The sequence below is a fragment of the Xyrauchen texanus genome, chromosome 22 (assembly GCF_025860055.1).
Source record: "Xyrauchen texanus isolate HMW12.3.18 chromosome 22, RBS_HiC_50CHRs, whole genome shotgun sequence".
Classification (NCBI taxonomy): domain Eukaryota; kingdom Metazoa; phylum Chordata; class Actinopteri; order Cypriniformes; family Catostomidae; genus Xyrauchen; species Xyrauchen texanus.
Genome location: NC_068297.1, coordinates 1,447,656 through 1,465,155, shown reverse-complemented (window position 1 = coordinate 1,465,155; position 17,500 = coordinate 1,447,656). Strand labels below are relative to the sequence as shown.

Genomic DNA, 17,500 nt, shown 5'->3' with positions numbered 1-17,500 from the left:
TCAATAAGATGTGCAGCATTATAGGAACCAAGTAATGGCCTACGTCCTACGACACCATCTTCAGAGATAGCTGCGCACATGGAGATGTTTCCTCCACGTTGTCCAGGCACTTGGACAGTGGCCCGTTGGCCGATGATGTTCCGTCCACGGCGACGGGTTTTGGCCAGGATAAAGCCGGCTTCATCAACAATAATGTACTTGTGATGGTTCACATCAGCGTCAAGCACCATAACCGTCTAAAAAATATATTTTGGTTAGTTCTTTTTACAGTGTTGTTCCAATATACATATGACGTAAGTGATGCATCAAATAATACAATATATAGTGCTGTACCTGAACATACTCAGCCGTTAGTTGTTTCACCCGGTCATTGTTTCTCTCAAAAGGCACCAGGTAAATTTGTTTCATTGATACCTGGTGCCTCTTTAAAAGGTGGCCTACTGTTGGTAGGCTGATGGATGCCACATTGGTAAAGGTGTCATTGTTCTCCTCAATTGCCTGCTTTATTTCTGACAGCCGTATATCATTCCTGGCCCTCACCATTTCCACCACTGCCCTCTCTTGCTGGTCGGTCAGCACACGGCCACGGCCACCACTATGGGGTTTTCTGTCAATTCTAAGCATAAAAGAGTATACTGTCAATAAATCATACTGTACCAATACTGTAACATGTCTGATGAATTTACATGCATTACAATTTACTGTAAATGTAATATAGTATACATCCTCCACACTTACCGGTTTTCTTGGCGAAAAGTACGGATGATAGAATTGACAGTTGATCTTTTTAGAGTTGGATCAACTAATCTGGCAGCCTCTGCCATAGTACGGCCTCGGTTCACCACATGATCAACGATGATGGCCCGGACTTCATTAGAGACAACAGTTCTGCCTCCCTCTCTCTGATGACCAACCCTTTGACGGGCCCCATGCCCACCTCTCTGACCTCTCTGACCTAGCCCATGCCCACCTCTCTGACCTAGCCCATGCCCACCTCTCTGACCTCTCTGACCTAGCCCATGCCCACCTCTCTGACCTCTCTGACCTCTCTGACCTAGCCAATGCCCACCTCTCTGACCTCTCTGACCTAGCCCATGCCCACCTCTCTGACCTAGCCCATGCCCACCTCTCTGACCTCTCTGACCTAGCCAATGCCCACCTCTCTGACCTCTCTGACCTAGCCCATGCCCACCTCTCTGACCTCTCTGACCTAGCCCATGCCCACCTCTCTGACCTCTCTGACCTCTCTGACCTAGCCAATGCCCACCTCTCTGACCTCTCTGACCCTAGCCCATGCCCACCTCTCTGACCTAGCCCATGCCCACCTCTCTGACCTCTCTGACCTAGCCCATGCCCACCTCTCTGACCTCTCTGACCTAGCCCATGCCCACCTCTCTGACCTCTCTGACCTAGCCCATGCCCACCTCTCTGACCTCTCTGACCTCTCTGACCTAGCCCATGCCCACCTCTCTGACCTCTCTGACCTAGCCCATGCCCACCTCTCTGACCTCTCTGACCTAGCCAATGCCCACCTCTCTGACCTCTCTGACCTAGCCCATGCCCACCTCTCTGACCTCTCTGACCTAGCCCATGCCCACCTCTCTGACCTCTCTGACGGATCCCTTGTCCACGAGCTCTTCCTATTCCATGCTGTCTATCCTGCTCCATGTTGAAAGAAAATGCCAGTGTTTACACCCCCACTTTTACAGTATATAGTGGCCAATTGTGGTTACCACTATGTGAAATCAATTAGCAATAACGAGTATTCATCATGTGTGGTTACACGTAATTTACGTAAATGTTCATACAAACACACATTTTATTTCTGTAGTTCTCAAAATCCATATACTGTATATTGCTGAAATGAAAATCTATAGGTTTACCAAATGATTAATTGATTAACCATTAAGATCAGTTGGATTAAATAATAGACAAATGTATTAAACTGAACAAAAGAGATGCAAATCAAAAGTTTGATAGTAAGAGCTTTATGAAAGGCAGTTACTGTGAATGAAACAATAATGTAGATGAAACACTTATTTTGTGTTGTGAAAAGGATACTTTGTGATTTTGTGAATTGTACTAACACAATTGAAAACATGATGAAATATTTGAAAAAAGTGCACTTTTGATGATCTGTTGTGATATTAGCACTAAGACTTTTGAAAATGTACACCTTACTTGTGAAAATAGTACCAAAGCGAATAAAAAAAACTGTAATTGGAACCTTCATATTTAAAAGCATCGTTAACCCCAACAGGAACATTCACTTGTTCTCATTCTGACCGTATATTAGTCACAAAATGAGATCTTATTCAGAATGTCCAAGTTTCTGTTGTCATTACAAGGAAAGTGGCTTGTGATTGAAACTGCCAAGCTCAGTCATTTCTGTGTTTTACTTACAGGTTTCCAGCACATTTGTTTACGCAGTGAGAGTAATATGCAGCTCATGCTTCCGTCTGTGTTTGTGCACATTGAAGTCAAGGACTACATCCCTGCTGCTTTCAGCTGGTACTCTCACTGTCTTATAAGCACACGTTTACATTCATGCAGCACATATGCATTTATTTAAGACTAATACAACATCAAACATACTCTTCTGTGACTTCACACTAGATTTCACAGATGCACTTTTCAATCCTGTGAAGACTACTAAGCCACCGAACACTGAGGTACAGTTAAAAGACGGTTTATATCTTTGATTATAGATTAAGATTTAATCATACACATATATGATACCATATATATTCAATCATACTAGACAGACGTTAGTGCACTATGAAGTGCAGGCAGTCTGATTGATGTACAGTCTACAAAACATTAAAATATGGCAAATGTTATCTCGTAAAGTTCTCGCTGTAATCTTGGTTCTAGAGTTCAACATATGTAAGTGAATATGAGTTACCTGCTGCGGCTGGAGCTCCACCAGCTGCCACGCCGGCACCTGTCGCAGGTAAGTAACCCTGACCTGCTATAATCCCTTACTAACTTGTTGCCATCTGTGCCCTGGTGGTATTAGATGCCATGATACACAGTATGAATATGGTGCCAAAAATATCAAAGTATGGTATTAAACGATACTGTACTGTGCATATAATATTATGTATTATTGATGTGATATGAATGATAATTGTCTTCTTTCTTTTTCTTGTATTATTAGAACCAAATGCTGAGAGTCCAGCAGAGGGCGGTGTTGCACCAGAGGAAAAACCAGAACCAGGCCCTGCTCCAACTCCAGAACCAACTAAGCCTGAACAAGAACCATCCCCAGAACCACCTAACCCTGAACCAGAACCAGCCCCAGAACCAACTAAGACTGAACCAGAACCAGCACCAGAACCAACTAAGCCTGAACCAGAACCAGCCCCAGAACCACCTAAACCTGAACCAGAACCAGCCCCAGAACCACCTAAGCCTGAACCAGAACCAGCCCCAGAACCACCTAAGCCTGAACCAGAACCATCCCCAGAACCACCTAAACCTGAACCAACGCCAGAACCAGAACCAGAACCAGCAACAGAAACACCTCAACCTGAACCACAAGCAGAAGAGAAACCAGAAGAGTCTGCTTCAGCTGAAGATAATAATGTGACCACAGAGTCCAGTCCTGCAGACAAAACCAGTGAGGAAACCCCGTCAGATCCGTCAGGTGAGGCCTGTTCACATTGTCAAGTAAATATTTAGAAAATCGTTAGAATCATAAAACACCCAAATACCAAAATCATGGTAACCACCAAAATTCTATAGGTAATAAAGTCGTTACTATGGTGATAATGGTGGTTGCCATGGTAAATAATGATGGTCTCATTGTATTATACAGTAAAGAAAATATGAATAAAATGTTTTTGTTTGGTTATTTAGTTAGGTTAGGAAGGAGTGTGCAGCGAAGCCATTATCTGTATCTGTACCACCATGATGCTGCCCGTTTAACTGAATGGACATCTGAATTTGTTTGTCATTTATCTTGACCATTACTACTAATACAATCTTTAATATGTCCCTGTAATGAACAAACATTTTATTTTTCAAAAGTTTCAAAGCCAGAATGTCACTGAATTCTAGGAATGACCCGTTTGTGATATGATGCGCAGCTCTCGATTCACAGTTTGCATATTACAGACATCTAACAAGCGCATTTTCATTCATAGGTTTACACTGCAGTAATATTGGCTTCATAGACTCATCATTGCTTTGTCATTTTCGATATGTTTATTTAAAATATGGCTTTATACCTGTGCTTGTTGGATGATCATTCGTCTGTATATTTTTTCCATTATTCAGATGAATTCGTTATTCATTTTGAAGTCATTATACGTGCCTTTCCAAATAAGGTATTCGATTTCAGGCATATCCCTAGTAGTTAGTCAGTCAGACAGTCAGTCAGTTAGTCAGTTAGTCAGTCAGTCAGTCAGTCAGTTAGACAGTCAGTCAGTTAATCAGTCAGACAGTCAGTCAGTCAGTTAGACAGTCAGTCAGTTAGTCAGTCAGACAGTCAGTCAGTTAGTCAGTCAGACAGTCAGTCAGTCAGTTAGTTAGTCAGTTAGATAGACAGTCAGTCAGTTAGTCAGTCAGACAGTCAGTCAGTCAGTTAGACAGTCAGTCAGTCAGTCAGTTAGACAGTCAGTCAGTTAGTCAGTCAGACAGTCAGTCAGTTAGTCAGTCAGACAGTCAGTCAGTCAGTTAGTCAGTCAGACAGTCAGTCAGTCAGTTAGTTAGTCAGTTAGTTAGTCAGTCAGTTAGACAGTCAGTCAGTTAGTCAGTCAGACAGTCAGTCAGTCAGTTAGACAGACAGTCAGTCAGTCAGTTAGACAGTCAGTCAGTTAGTCAGTCAGACAGTCAGTCAGTCAGTTAGACAGTCAGTCAGTTAGTCAGTCAGACAGTCAGTCAGTCAGTTAGACAGTCAGTCAGTCAGTCAGTTAGACAGTCAGTCAGTTAGTCAGACAGTCAGTCAGTTAGTCAGTCAGACAGTCAGTCAGTTAGTCAGTCAGACAGTCAGTCAGTCAGTCAGTTAGTTAGTCAGTTAGTTAGTCAGTCAGTTAGACAGTCAGTCAGTTAGTCAGTCAGACAGTCAGTCAGTCAGTTAGACAGACAGTCAGTCAGTCAGTTAGACAGTCAGTCAGTCAGACAGTCAGACAGTCAGTCAGTCAGTTAGACAGTCAGTCAGTTAGTCAGTCAGTCAGTTAGACAGACAGTCAGTCAGTTAGTCAGTCAGACAGTCAGTCAGTTAGTCAGTTAGTCAGTCAGACAGTCAGTTAGTTAGTCAGTCAGTCAGTTAGACAGTCAGTCAGTTAGTCATTCAGTCAGTTAGTCAGTTAGTTAGTCTGTTAGCTAGTCAGTCTGTCAGTCAGTCAGTCAGTTAGTTAGTTAATCAGTCAGTTAGTTAGTCAGTCAGTTAGTCATTCAGTTAGTTAGTCAGTCAGTCAGTCAGTTAGTTAGTCAGTCAGTTAGTTAGTCAGTCAGTTAGTCAGTCAGTTAGTTAGTCAGTTAGTCAGTCAGTTAGTCAGTCAGTTAGTTAGTCAGTCAGTTAGTTAGTTGAGTTAGTCAGTCAGTTAATTAGTTAGTCAGTCAGTCAGACAGTCAGTCAGTCAGTCAGTCAGTTAGTCAGTTAGTCAGTTAGTTAGTCAGTCAGTTAGTTAGTCAGTCAGTTAGTCAGTTAGATAGTTAGTCAGTTAGTTTGAATAGCCAGAATGTCACTGAATTCTAGGAATGACCCGTTTGTGATATGATGCGCAGCTCTCGATTCACAGTTTGCATATTACAGACATCTAACAAGCGCATTTTCATTCATAGGTTTACACTGCAGTAATATTGGCTTCATAGACTCATCATTGCTTTGTCATTTTCGATATGTTTATTTAAAATATGGCTTTATACCTGTGCTTGTTGGATGATCATTCGTCTGTATATTTTTTCCATTATTCAGATGAATTCGTTATTCATTTTGAAGTCATTATACGTGCCTTTCCAAATAAGGTATTCGATTTCAGGCATATCCCTAGTAGTTAGTCAGTCAGACAGTCAGTCAGTTAGTCAGTTAGTCAGTCAGTCAGTCAGTCAGTTAGACAGTCAGTCAGTTAATCAGTCAGACAGTCAGTCAGTCAGTCAGACAGTCAGTCAGTTAGTCAGTCAGACAGTCAGTCAGTTAGTCAGTCAGACAGTCAGTCAGTCAGTTAGTTAGTCAGTTAGATAGACAGTCAGTCAGTTAGTCAGTCAGACAGTCAGTCAGTCAGTTAGACAGTCAGTCAGTCAGTCAGTCAGTTAGACAGTCAGTCAGTTAGTCAGTCAGACAGTCAGTCAGTTAGTCAGTCAGACAGTCAGTCAGTCAGTTAGTTAGTCAGTTAGTTAGTCAGTCAGTTAGACAGTCAGTCAGTTAGTCAGTCAGACAGTCAGTCAGTCAGTTAGACAGACAGTCAGTCAGTCAGTTAGACAGTCAGTCAGTTAGTCAGTCAGACAGTCAGTCGGTCAGTTAGACAGTCAGTCAGTTAGTCAGTCAGTCAGTTAGACAGACAGTCAGTCAGTTAGTCAGTCAGACAGTCAGTCAGTTAGTCAGTTAGTCAGTCAGACAGTCAGTTAGTCAGTCAGTCAGTCAGTTAGACAGTCAGTCAGTTAGTCATTCAGTCAGTTAGTCAGTTAGTTAGTCTGTTAGCTAGTCAGTCTGTCAGTCAGTCAGTCAGTTAGTCAGTCAGTTAGTTAGTTAATCAGTCAGTTAGTTAGTCAGTCAGTTAGTCAGTTAGTCATTCAGTTAGTTAGTCAGTCAGTCAGTCAGTTAGTTAGTTAGTCAGTCAGTTAGTCAGTCAGTTAGTTAGTTAGTCAGTCAGTTAGTCAGTCAGTTAGTTAGTTAGTCAGTCAGTCAGTCAGTTAGTCAGTTAGTCAGTCAGTTAGTCAGTCAGTTAGTTAGTCAGTCAGTCAGTTAGTCATTCAGTCAGTTAGTCAGTTAGTTAGTCTGTTAGCTAGTCAGTCAGTCAGTCAGTTAGTCAGTCAGTCAGTTAGTCATTCAGTCAGTTAGTCAGTTAGTTAGTCTGTTAGCTAGTCAGTCAGTCAGTCAGTTAGTCAGTCAGACAGTCAGTCAGTCAGTTAGTTAGTCAGTTAGTTAGTCAGTCAGTTAGACAGTCAGTCAGTTAGTCAGTCAGACAGTCAGTCAGTCAGTTAGACAGACAGTCAGTCAGTCAGTTAGACAGTCAGTCAGTTAGTCAGTCAGACAGTCAGTCAGTCAGTTAGACAGTCAGTCAGTTAGTCAGTCAGACAGTCAGTCAGTCAGTTAGACAGTCAGTCAGTCAGTCAGTTAGACAGTCAGTCAGTTAGTCAGTCAGACAGTCAGTCAGTCAGTCAGTTAGTTAGTCAGTTAGTTAGTCAGTCAGTTAGACAGTCAGTCAGTTAGTCAGTCAGACAGTCAGTCAGTCAGTTAGACAGACAGTCAGTCAGTCAGTTAGACAGTCAGTCAGTCAGACAGTCAGACAGTCAGTCAGTCAGTTAGACAGTCAGTCAGTTAGTCAGTCAGTCAGTTAGACAGACAGTCAGTCAGTTAGTCAGTCAGACAGTCAGTCAGTTAGTCAGTTAGTCAGTCAGACAGTCAGTTAGTTAGTCAGTCAGTCAGTTAGACAGTCAGTCAGTTAGTCATTCAGTCAGTTAGTCAGTTAGTTAGTCTGTTAGCTAGTCAGTCTGTCAGTCAGTCAGTCAGTTAGTTAGTTAATCAGTCAGTTAGTTAGTCAGTCAGTTAGTCATTCAGTTAGTTAGTCAGTCAGTCAGTCAGTTAGTTAGTCAGTCAGTTAGTTAGTCAGTCAGTTAGTCAGTCAGTTAGTTAGTCAGTTAGTCAGTCAGTTAGTCAGTCAGTTAGTTAGTCAGTCAGTTAGTTAGTTAGTTAGTTAGTCAGTCAGTTAATTAGTTAGTCAGTCAGTCAGACAGTCAGTCAGTCAGTCAGTCAGTTAGTCAGTTAGTCAGTTAGTTAGTCAGTCAGTTAGTTAGTCAGTCAGTTAGTCAGTTAGATAGTTAGTCAGTTAGTTTGAATAGCCAGAATGTCACTGAATTCTAGGAATGACCCGTTTGTGATATGATGCGCAGCTCTCGATTCACAGTTTGCATATTACAGACATCTAACAAGCGCATTTTCATTCATAGGTTTACACTGCAGTAATATTGGCTTCATAGACTCATCATTGCTTTGTCATTTTCGATATGTTTATTTAAAATATGGCTTTATACCTGTGCTTGTTGGATGATCATTCGTCTGTATATTTTTTCCATTATTCAGATGAATTCGTTATTCATTTTGAAGTCATTATACGTGCCTTTCCAAATAAGGTATTCGATTTCAGGCATATCCCTAGTAGTTAGTCAGTCAGACAGTCAGTCAGTTAGTCAGTTAGTCAGTCAGTCAGTCAGTCAGTTAGACAGTCAGTCAGTTAATCAGTCAGACAGTCAGTCAGTCAGTTAGACAGTCAGTCAGTTAGTCAGTCAGACAGTCAGTCAGTTAGTCAGTCAGACAGTCAGTCAGTCAGTTAGTTAGTCAGTTAGATAGACAGTCAGTCAGTTAGTCAGTCAGACAGTCAGTCAGTCAGTTAGACAGTCAGTCAGTCAGTCAGTCAGTTAGACAGTCAGTCAGTTAGTCAGTCAGACAGTCAGTCAGTTAGTCAGTCAGACAGTCAGTCAGTCAGTTAGTTAGTCAGTTAGTTAGTCAGTCAGTTAGACAGTCAGTCAGTTAGTCAGTCAGACAGTCAGTCAGTCAGTTAGACAGACAGTCAGTCAGTCAGTTAGACAGTCAGTCAGTTGAGTCAGTCAGACAGTCAGTCGGTCAGTTAGACAGTCAGTCAGTTAGTCAGTCAGTCAGTTAGACAGACAGTCAGTCAGTTAGTCAGTCAGACAGTCAGTCAGTTAGTCAGTTAGTCAGTCAGACAGTCAGTTAGTCAGTCAGTCAGTCAGTTAGACAGTCAGTCAGTTAGTCATTCAGTCAGTTAGTCAGTTAGTTAGTCTGTTAGCTAGTCAGTCTGTCAGTCAGTCAGTCAGTTAGTCAGTCAGTTAGTTAGTTAATCAGTCAGTTAGTTAGTCAGTCAGTTAGTCAGTTAGTCATTCAGTTAGTTAGTCAGTCAGTCAGTCAGTTAGTTAGTTAGTCAGTCAGTTAGTCAGTCAGTTAGTTAGTTAGTCAGTCAGTCAGTCAGTTAGTCAGTTAGTCAGTCAGTTAGTCAGTCAGTTAGTTAGTCAGTCAGTTAGTCAGTTAGTCAGTCAGTTAGTCAGTCAGTTAGTTAGTCAGTCAGTTAGTCAGTCAGTCAGACAGTCAGTTAGTCAGTCAGTTAGTTAGTCAGTCAGTTAGTCAGTTAGTTAGTCAGTCAGTTAGTTAGTCAGTCAGTTAGTCAGTTAGATAGTTAGTCAGTTAGTTTGAATAAAATGATCTGGTTGGTTGGTTAATTTGTTCGTTGGTTATGATGAATATTATGAATAAAATTATCTTAATATTTAGTTAGTTAGTTACTAATGATGAATAAAATGATGTGAGTGAGTGAGTTAGTTATGATGAATAATATGATCTGGTTGGTTGGTTAGTTATGATGCATATGATTAATAAAATAATCTTATTAGATAGTTAGTTACTTACTAACTAATGATGAATACAATTATCTGAGTGAGTGAGTGAGTGAGTTAAGAAGAATAAATCATTACTAAATAAGAAGATCTAAATGATCAGGTTGGTTATGATGAATATGATGAATAAAATGATTGAGTTAGTTACTTACTAATGATGAAAACATTATCTGAGTGAGTGAGTGTGTGAGTTAGTAAGTTAGTTAGTGGGTGGGTAGTTATGATCATTAAAATGCTCTTATTAGTTAGATTGAGCTGTAATAATCTTAAATAAGTTATTTAATGTAATGTGTTTGTTTGACTAGAGCTCACTGTAAAGTCTCATTTCAGATCCACCAAGTGTGACATATGAAGAACTACAGCAGCATAAGAACTTCCTGAAGGTCACCAAGAAACAAGAGAAAGACCTCAAAGACACGGAGAAGAAGTTTCAGAAGAAACATGAAGTCCTGACGCAGAAGTTCAACGAGCAGCTTAAAGCCTTGAAGAAGAAGAATTTGGGCAAGAAGTAAAAACAACACAAACAAAATACAGCTGTAGTAGATCAGTCCTGTGGTTCATGTATATGTTGTGAGGGTTGATCTTTAATTTAGTGATGATGTTTAGTTGTTGTGTTTGATTGTACAGGACAGAGGGTTCAGATCCAGCTGAGCAGATCACTGAACTCAAAGAGAAACTCAAGTCTGATCTCAGAGCTCTGCTTGTGGAGCAGAATGATCAACTGAAGATGAAAAAAGAGCAACAAAATACTGAGGTAAAACAACTCAATAACTCTCTTCAACTGCCTGAACATACACTAAACTTGAATAAAGTTTCATTAGCATGTAAACGCAACAGTCACAGCCAGGTGAAGTCGAGGGTTTCCCGCTGTCCGTGAGCCAAAATCCTTTCCAGGTATTGATTACCCATCAGCACTCTGTTGCTCTCTGTAGTCAGTTGATCTGCATGGATCAGAGGTCAATCATGTGCTTTTCTGAGAGAGTAAACCTGACCAGACCCACAGCACACTCTCACACTCATATCGACCGCAGGCCTTTCAAAACGGATCTCTGCTAAGACTAAAGCTAGCCTCTTTGCATACATTATACCCACACCGATCACTCTGTGGTAAAACGTTGAAAGCTCTTCAGTTGAAGCTGGTCCCCACCGGCCGAAGCTGGAAGTGTTTTAGAACATATGGGCAATGAAATGTGAAATGTCCACAGGGTGGCGCCAAAAGCGAGTTGAATTACGTTGTTGTAAATGATGTAATATAGTCAACAGGAAGGTATATTATATTAAACCTTCACCCAAGAGTAAAATGGTAATTTTTTTGTCAGAATTATAACACTCACCGTGAGTTATTATCGTAACGCAATCAGTCGCTCCACAGGAAATGTTGCATTGGAATTGATGCAAAAATGTCTGATGGGAGATGTTAGTGGTGATAATATATACTGTGGTAGTAATACTAATAGTAGTGCTTGCAGGGCTGGACTGGTAATCTGGCATACCGGGGATTTTCGCGGTGGGCCGACTGGCCAACTTGAGAACCGAGCGGGCCGTTGGGTCGGCCGCGAAACGGGCCGCGATAAGCTCAAATGACCCGCCGCGTTATGCAGTACGGACCACAAAACGGCGCCGCGATATGCAGAAACGGACAGCGAACAGCCGCCCACCCTGTTCAAATTTTGGGCAAGTCGCTATGTTAAATCCCGGGCCGATTTCTCGTCCCCGTCCAGCCCTGAGTGCTTGTTAGTAATGCATCAGAATTTCAGGGCACATTAAATTTTGGAAGCAACATATCGATTTCCTTAATAAGCATGTTGATTTAGCAGATTCATCTCATGCTGTAACATCTAAATGACATTGATTTATCCTGCATCCCAATTTGCATATTGTGCATCCTAAATAGTGTGCGAAATATAAAGATTTATTGCATCCACAATTGTTGTATGCTAAAAAAAAAATAGATTTTTTTAGAAAAATGGTGATTGAGGCTGAAGCCACCACAGAAGTTTTAAAACCTTTGACTTTAAAAGTGAAATAATAATATACATTTTGTTAAATGCTAACACAAACTATAGCTGTGTCCCAAACGGCACACTACACACTATGCACTATGTAGTAATGTACTATGTGCTCAGGCGTGCAGTGTATGAATTTTCGAAGTGTAGTTTCAGTCCCAAAGGTTTCTTTAACACATAGAAGCGTTCGACATTTAACATCTGACGGAAGCGACGGAGTGTCACTTTTGTCTTCACAGAATTTTCAAACACAGCTAGTCACAGATAAACCATCAGATGAGAGGGAGAGAGAGAGAGATAGCGACAGAGAGAGATAGAGAGGGAGAGAGAGATAGAGAGAGAGAGAGAGAGAGAGAGAGAGAGAGAGAGAGAGAGAGAGAGAGAGAGAGAGAGAGAGAGAGAGAGTAGGAGAGGGAGAATGAGAGAAATATAAATCAGATCAAAGGCCTTCTGTGGGTTTGTTTACATTTGAATTTCTTTGATGTTGTCGTTTAAATTAACGATGATTCCATTGGTCCATTTGAACATTCCATTAATCCATTAATAAGTCTATGGGATATTTGCGATTTGTTGATCATCAGCTACTGGAAAACTATAAGTCCGAGCAGTTAGAAAAGACAAAGCACACTATTTCAGAACATTCTGAAGGTCTGTGCCATGTTTAGTGAATGTAGCTTGAATGCTCTTGGGCGAGTTAGTGTTTGAAATTTTGGTATTTTAAAAAACAAACATCCTAAACCCAGTTTTTAGAATAGAAGAAACGTATGTTGCTTTGTAAAGTCAACATAATAATACTTTTCCTTTATTAAATATATTACATTTTCAAAGTTCAAAAATTCTAAGTTGGAAAATACAAACAGGAAATGGGCAGAGAAGGGCATAAAATCATGAAACTCGACTGGGTATTTCTTCTTGGGACTGACAGGAAGTGCAGGTGTTGGTTTGGTTTTGCATGGCTGCTCACCACAGCACAGACCGGCTCTAAAGTCCAGCTGATGCATTCTGTTCATATGTGTAAGTGACACTTCCTGTTTCCTGTTCTGTATTTCCTGTGTGACAGCGCTTGACCAAACTCCTGGAGATAGCCGCAGAGAAACACAGCAGTGAACTGAAGACACTCAGCAGGTGTGTGTGTGTGTGTGTGAGTGTGTTATTGTGTGGGAGTGAGTGTGTGAGTGTGTGAGTGAGTGAGTGTGTGTGTGAGTGAGTGTGTGTGCGAGTGTGAGTGAGTGAGTGAGTGAGTGAGTGTGTGTGTGTGTGTGTGTGTGTGTGTGAGTGAGTGTGAGTGAGTGAGTGAGTGGAGTGTGTGTGTGTGTGTGTGTGTGTGTGTGAGTGAGTGTGAGTGTGAGTGAGTGAGTGTGTGTGCGAGTGTGAGTGAGTGAGTGAGTGAGTGAGTGTGTGTGTGCGAGTGTGAGTGAGTGTGTGTGTGTGTGTGTGTGCGAGTGTGAGTGAGTGAGTGAGTGAGTGAGTGTGTGTGCGAGTGTGAGTGAGTGAGTGAGTGAGTGAGTGTGTGTGTGCGAGTGTCAGTGAGTGTGTGTGTGTGTGTGAGTGAGTGAGTGAGTGTGTGTGTGTGTGAGTGAGTGAGTGAGTGTGTGTGTGTGCGAGTGTGAGTGTGTGTGTGAGTGAGTGAGTGTGCGAGTGTGAGTGAGTGAGTGAGTGTGTGTGTGTGAGTGTGAGTGAGTGTGTGTGTGAGTGAGTGTGTGTGTGAGTGTGAGTGTGTGTGCGAGTGTGAGTGAGTGAATGAGTGTGTGTGTGTGCGAGTGTGCGAGTGTGTGATGAGTATGTGAGTGTGTGTGTGCGAGTGTGAGTGAGTGAGTGAGTGAGTGAGTGAGGTGTGTGTGTGTGTGTGTGTGTGTGTGTGTGTGTGTGCGAGTTTGAGTGTGAGTGTATGTGTGAGTGAGTGTGTGTGTGAGTGAGTGTGTGTGTGTGTGAGTGTGTGTGTGTGTGAGTGAGTGTGTGTGTGAGTGAGTGTGTGTGTGTGTGTGAGTGTGTGTGTGTGTGTGTGTGTGTGAGTGTGAGTGTGTGCGAGTGTGAGTGAGTGAGTGAGTGAGTGAGTGTGTGAGTGAGTGTGTGTGTGAGTGTGAGTGTGTGCGAGTGTTTGTATGTGTGTGTGTGTGTGTGAGTGTGAGTGTGTGCGAGTGTGAGTGAGTGAGTGAGTGAGTGTGTGAGTGAGTGTGTGTGTGAGTGTGAGTGTGTGCGAGTGTGTGTGTGTGTGTGTGTGTGTGTGTGTGTGTGTGAGTGTGAGTGTGTGCGAGTGTGAGTGAGTGAGTGAGTGAGTGTGTGAGTGTGAGTGTGTGCGAGTGTGTGTGTGTGTGTGTGTGTGTGTGTGTGTGTGTGTGTGAGTGTGTGTGTGAGTGTGAGTGTGAGTGTGTGCGAGTGTGAGTGAGTGAGTGAGTGAGTGTGTGAGTGTGAGTGTGTGCGAGTGTGTGTGTGTGTGTGTGTGTGTGTGTGTGTGTGTGTGAGTGTGAGTGTGTGCGAGTGTGAGTGTGTGTGTGAGTGAGTGTGTGTGAGTGTGTGTGTGTGTGTGTGTGTGAGTGAGTGTGTGTGTGTGTGAGTGTGTGTGTGTGTGTGTGAGTGTGAGTGTGTGCGAGTGTGAGTGAGTGAGTGAGTGTGTGTGTGTGTGTGTGTGAGTGTGTGTGTGTGAGCGTGTGTGTGTGTGTGTGTGTGTGTGTCTCTGTGAGTGTGTATTTATCACTTTGTGGGGACCAAATGTCCCCATAAGGATAGTAAAACCCGAAATGTTTGACCTTGTGGGGACATTTTGTCGGTCCCCATGAGGAAAACAGCTTATAAATCATACTAAATTATGTTTTTTGAAAATGTAAAAATGCAGAAAGTTTTCTGTGAGGGTTAGGTTTAGGGGTAGGGTTAGGTTTAGGGGATAGAATATAAAGTTTGTACAGTATAAAAACCATTATGTCTATGGAAAGTCCCCATAAAACATGGAAACACAACATGTGTGTGTGTGTGTGTGTGTGAGTGTGAGTGTGTGCGAGTGTGAGTGAGTGTGTGAGTGAGTGTGTGTGTGAGTGAGTGTGTGTGTGTGTGTGAGTGAGTGTGTGTGTGAGTGTGTGTGTGTGTGTGTGTGTGTGTGTGTGTGAGTGTGTGCGAGTGTGAGTGAGTGTGTGTGTGTGTGAGTGTGTGTGAGTGTGTGTGTGAGTGTGTGTGTGTGTGTGTGTGTGTGTGTGTGTGTGTGTGTGTGTGTGTGTGTGAGTGTGTGTGAGTGTGTGTGTGAGTGTGTGTGTGTGAGTGCACGCGCATATATAAGTTTTGTTTAATTAGTGTTTTAATTCAGTTAATGGATCAGAGCTTTGTGTGTGTAAATAATAATAAAAAAAGCAATAAAAAATATCAGATACTGTATATAGAGTAATTCTTAATAGTTATTTTAATGCTAGTTTTGCACATTATTACAGTTGAAGTCAGAAGTTTACATGCACCTTCGCCAAATACATTTAAACTCAGTTTTTCACAATTCCTGGCATTTAATGGTAGAAAACATTCCCTGTTTTAGGTCAGTTAGGATCATGACTTTATTTTAAGGATGTGAAATGTCAGAATAATAGTCGAGAGAATTATTCATTTATTTCATCCATCACATTCCCAGTGGGTCAGAAGTTTATATACACTGTTAGTATTTGGCATCATTGCCTTTAAATTGTTTAACTTGGGTCACATTTTTTGGGTAACCTTCCACAAGCTTCTCACAATAAGTTGCTGGAATTTTGTCCCTGTCCTCCAGACATAACTGGTGTAACTGAGTCAGGTTTGTCGGCCTCCTTGCTCGCACACGCTTTTTCAGTTCAGCCCACAAATCTTCTGGGCTTTGTGATGCCACTCCAATATCTTGACTTTGTGTCCTTAAGCCATTTAACCACAGCTGTGGAGGAACGCTTGGGGTCATTGTCCATTTGGAAGACCCATTTGCGACCGAGCTTTAACTTCCTGTCTGATGTCTTGAGATGCTGCTTCAATATATGCACATAAATGTCCTTCCTCATGATGTCATCTATTTAGTGAAGTGCACCCGTCCCTCCTGCAGCAAAGCACCCCCACAACATGATGCTGCCGTCTCCATGCTTCACGGTTGGGATGGTGTTCTTTGGCTTGCAAGCCTCACCCTTTTTCCTCCAAACATAACAATGGTCATATGGCCATTTTGTTTCATCAGACCAGAGGACATTTCTCCAAAAGTAAGATCTTTGTCCCATTTGCACTTGCAAACTGTAGTCTGGCTTTTTTATGGTGGTTTTGGAGCAGCGGCTTCTTCCTTGCTGAGCACCTTTCAGGTGATGTCCATATTGGACTCATTTTGCTGTGGATCTAGATACTCGTCCACCTGTTTCCTCCAGCATCTTCACAAGGTCCTTTGCTGTTGTTCTGGGATTGATTTGCACTTTTGCACCAAACTACGTTCATCTCTAGGAGACTGTGTGGTCACATGGTGTTTATACTTGTGTACTATTGTTTGTTCAGATGAACGTGGCACCTTCAGGCATTCGGAAATTGCTCCCAAGGATGAACCAGACTTGTGAAGGTCCACAAATTTTTTTCTGAGTTATTGGCTGATTTCTTTTGATTTGATCCATGGTGTCAAGCAAAGAGGCACGAGGTTTGAAGGTATGCCTTAAAATACATCCACAATGAACTCTAATTAGCCAATTAGCTTATCAGAAGCTAACTGGCTACTTGTCTAAAGGCTTGACATCATTTTCTGGAATTTTCCAAGCTGCTTAAAGACACAGTTAACTTAGTGTATGTAAACTTCAGACCCACTGGAATTGTGATTATAGTCAATTAAAAGTGACGAAATCGGTCTGTAATTTTTTTTTTTGAGAAATGCACAAAGTAGATGTCCTAAAGACTTGCCAAATCAATAGTTTGCTAATATGTTAAAAATGTGTTTTAAAGACTTCAACCTAAGTGTATGTAAACGTCTGACTTCATCTGTAAATAGTTTTATATATATTGCATCATAATGAAAAGTTTATTTGTGACACTGGTGTAACAATCTGATTTTTATTTTGTTTTCTCAGTGAGATGAAAAAGAAGAGGGGAAAGTGAGACACACATCAACACACACAGACAATTTATTTGAACTATTTGAATGCAAAACTGGACAGCATTTTTATTTCACATCAGACGTTTAATCAAGCGTCAAATCCTGATATTTCTGTATTTCAGAATGAAGAAGAGCAAAAGTTCTGATCAGCTTGACAGTGACACTCAGGTAAGACACAGCAGATGAACTCAGGACCTCTTTTACAGTTGTTTTCCAGTGTGTGAGTGAACATGGCAGGTAGACGGGCGGCAACGGAAGGAGAGAGAGCTCGATTGAGACGAGAGCCTGTAACCATGACATTTATAATGTGAAAGATAGAAACATGTGCGTTCTGGCTCAGTCACGTCTGATGACTAATCAAATTCATTCACATTTCTTTATTTCTTTTGCTGGTACACTAATTCAGAAACTCGGTTTAAGAGGAAATGTGTTTTAGTTCATCCAAATACAACAATTCTATCACAGGTTTCTGACCCTCGTATCGTCCCAAACCTGTTTTCACACAAAAGCAAATATTTTTATGTAAGTCATCATTTTTACCCTTTGACGAAAATTCCCTTTAAATTGATTTTGAGATTTCGTCATATCAAATTAATTCATTTTTGTCAGCTTTACTGTGACTGAAATGACATTTAATTTTAGTCACCTGAAATAACAAAAACAAATTAAACCTGGCTGGAGTCACTCACCACACGCCCCACCGAGAGCGAGAACCACATTATAGCGATCACGAGGAGGTTACCCCATGTGACTCTACCCTCCCTAGCAACCGGGCCAATTTGGTTGCTAAGGAGACCTGGCTGGAGTCACTCACCACACACCCCAACAAGAGCGAGAACCACATTATAGCGATCACGAG

The 17,500-nt window shown here is 41.8% G+C and overlaps 1 protein-coding gene across 1 annotated transcript in view; it reads left to right on the top strand.

Moving 5' to 3' along the window:
- The window catches only part of LOC127662371 (1-phosphatidylinositol 4,5-bisphosphate phosphodiesterase beta-2-like), a 49,158-nt gene that overhangs the window by 28,711 nt on the left and 2,947 nt on the right, over nucleotides 1-17,500 (top strand). The window contains exons 22-30 of the mRNA XM_052153504.1: nucleotides 2,406-2,509; nucleotides 2,616-2,672; nucleotides 2,875-2,953; nucleotides 3,161-3,649; nucleotides 9,904-10,081; nucleotides 10,201-10,327; nucleotides 12,640-12,704; nucleotides 16,616-16,639; nucleotides 16,764-16,809. Coding sequence (XP_052009464.1) covers nucleotides 2,406-2,509; nucleotides 2,616-2,672; nucleotides 2,875-2,953; nucleotides 3,161-3,649; nucleotides 9,904-10,081; nucleotides 10,201-10,327; nucleotides 12,640-12,704; nucleotides 16,616-16,639; nucleotides 16,764-16,809 — 1,169 coding nt within the window. The remainder of the gene's footprint in view (nucleotides 1-2,405; nucleotides 2,510-2,615; nucleotides 2,673-2,874; nucleotides 2,954-3,160; nucleotides 3,650-9,903; nucleotides 10,082-10,200; nucleotides 10,328-12,639; nucleotides 12,705-16,615; nucleotides 16,640-16,763; nucleotides 16,810-17,500) is intronic.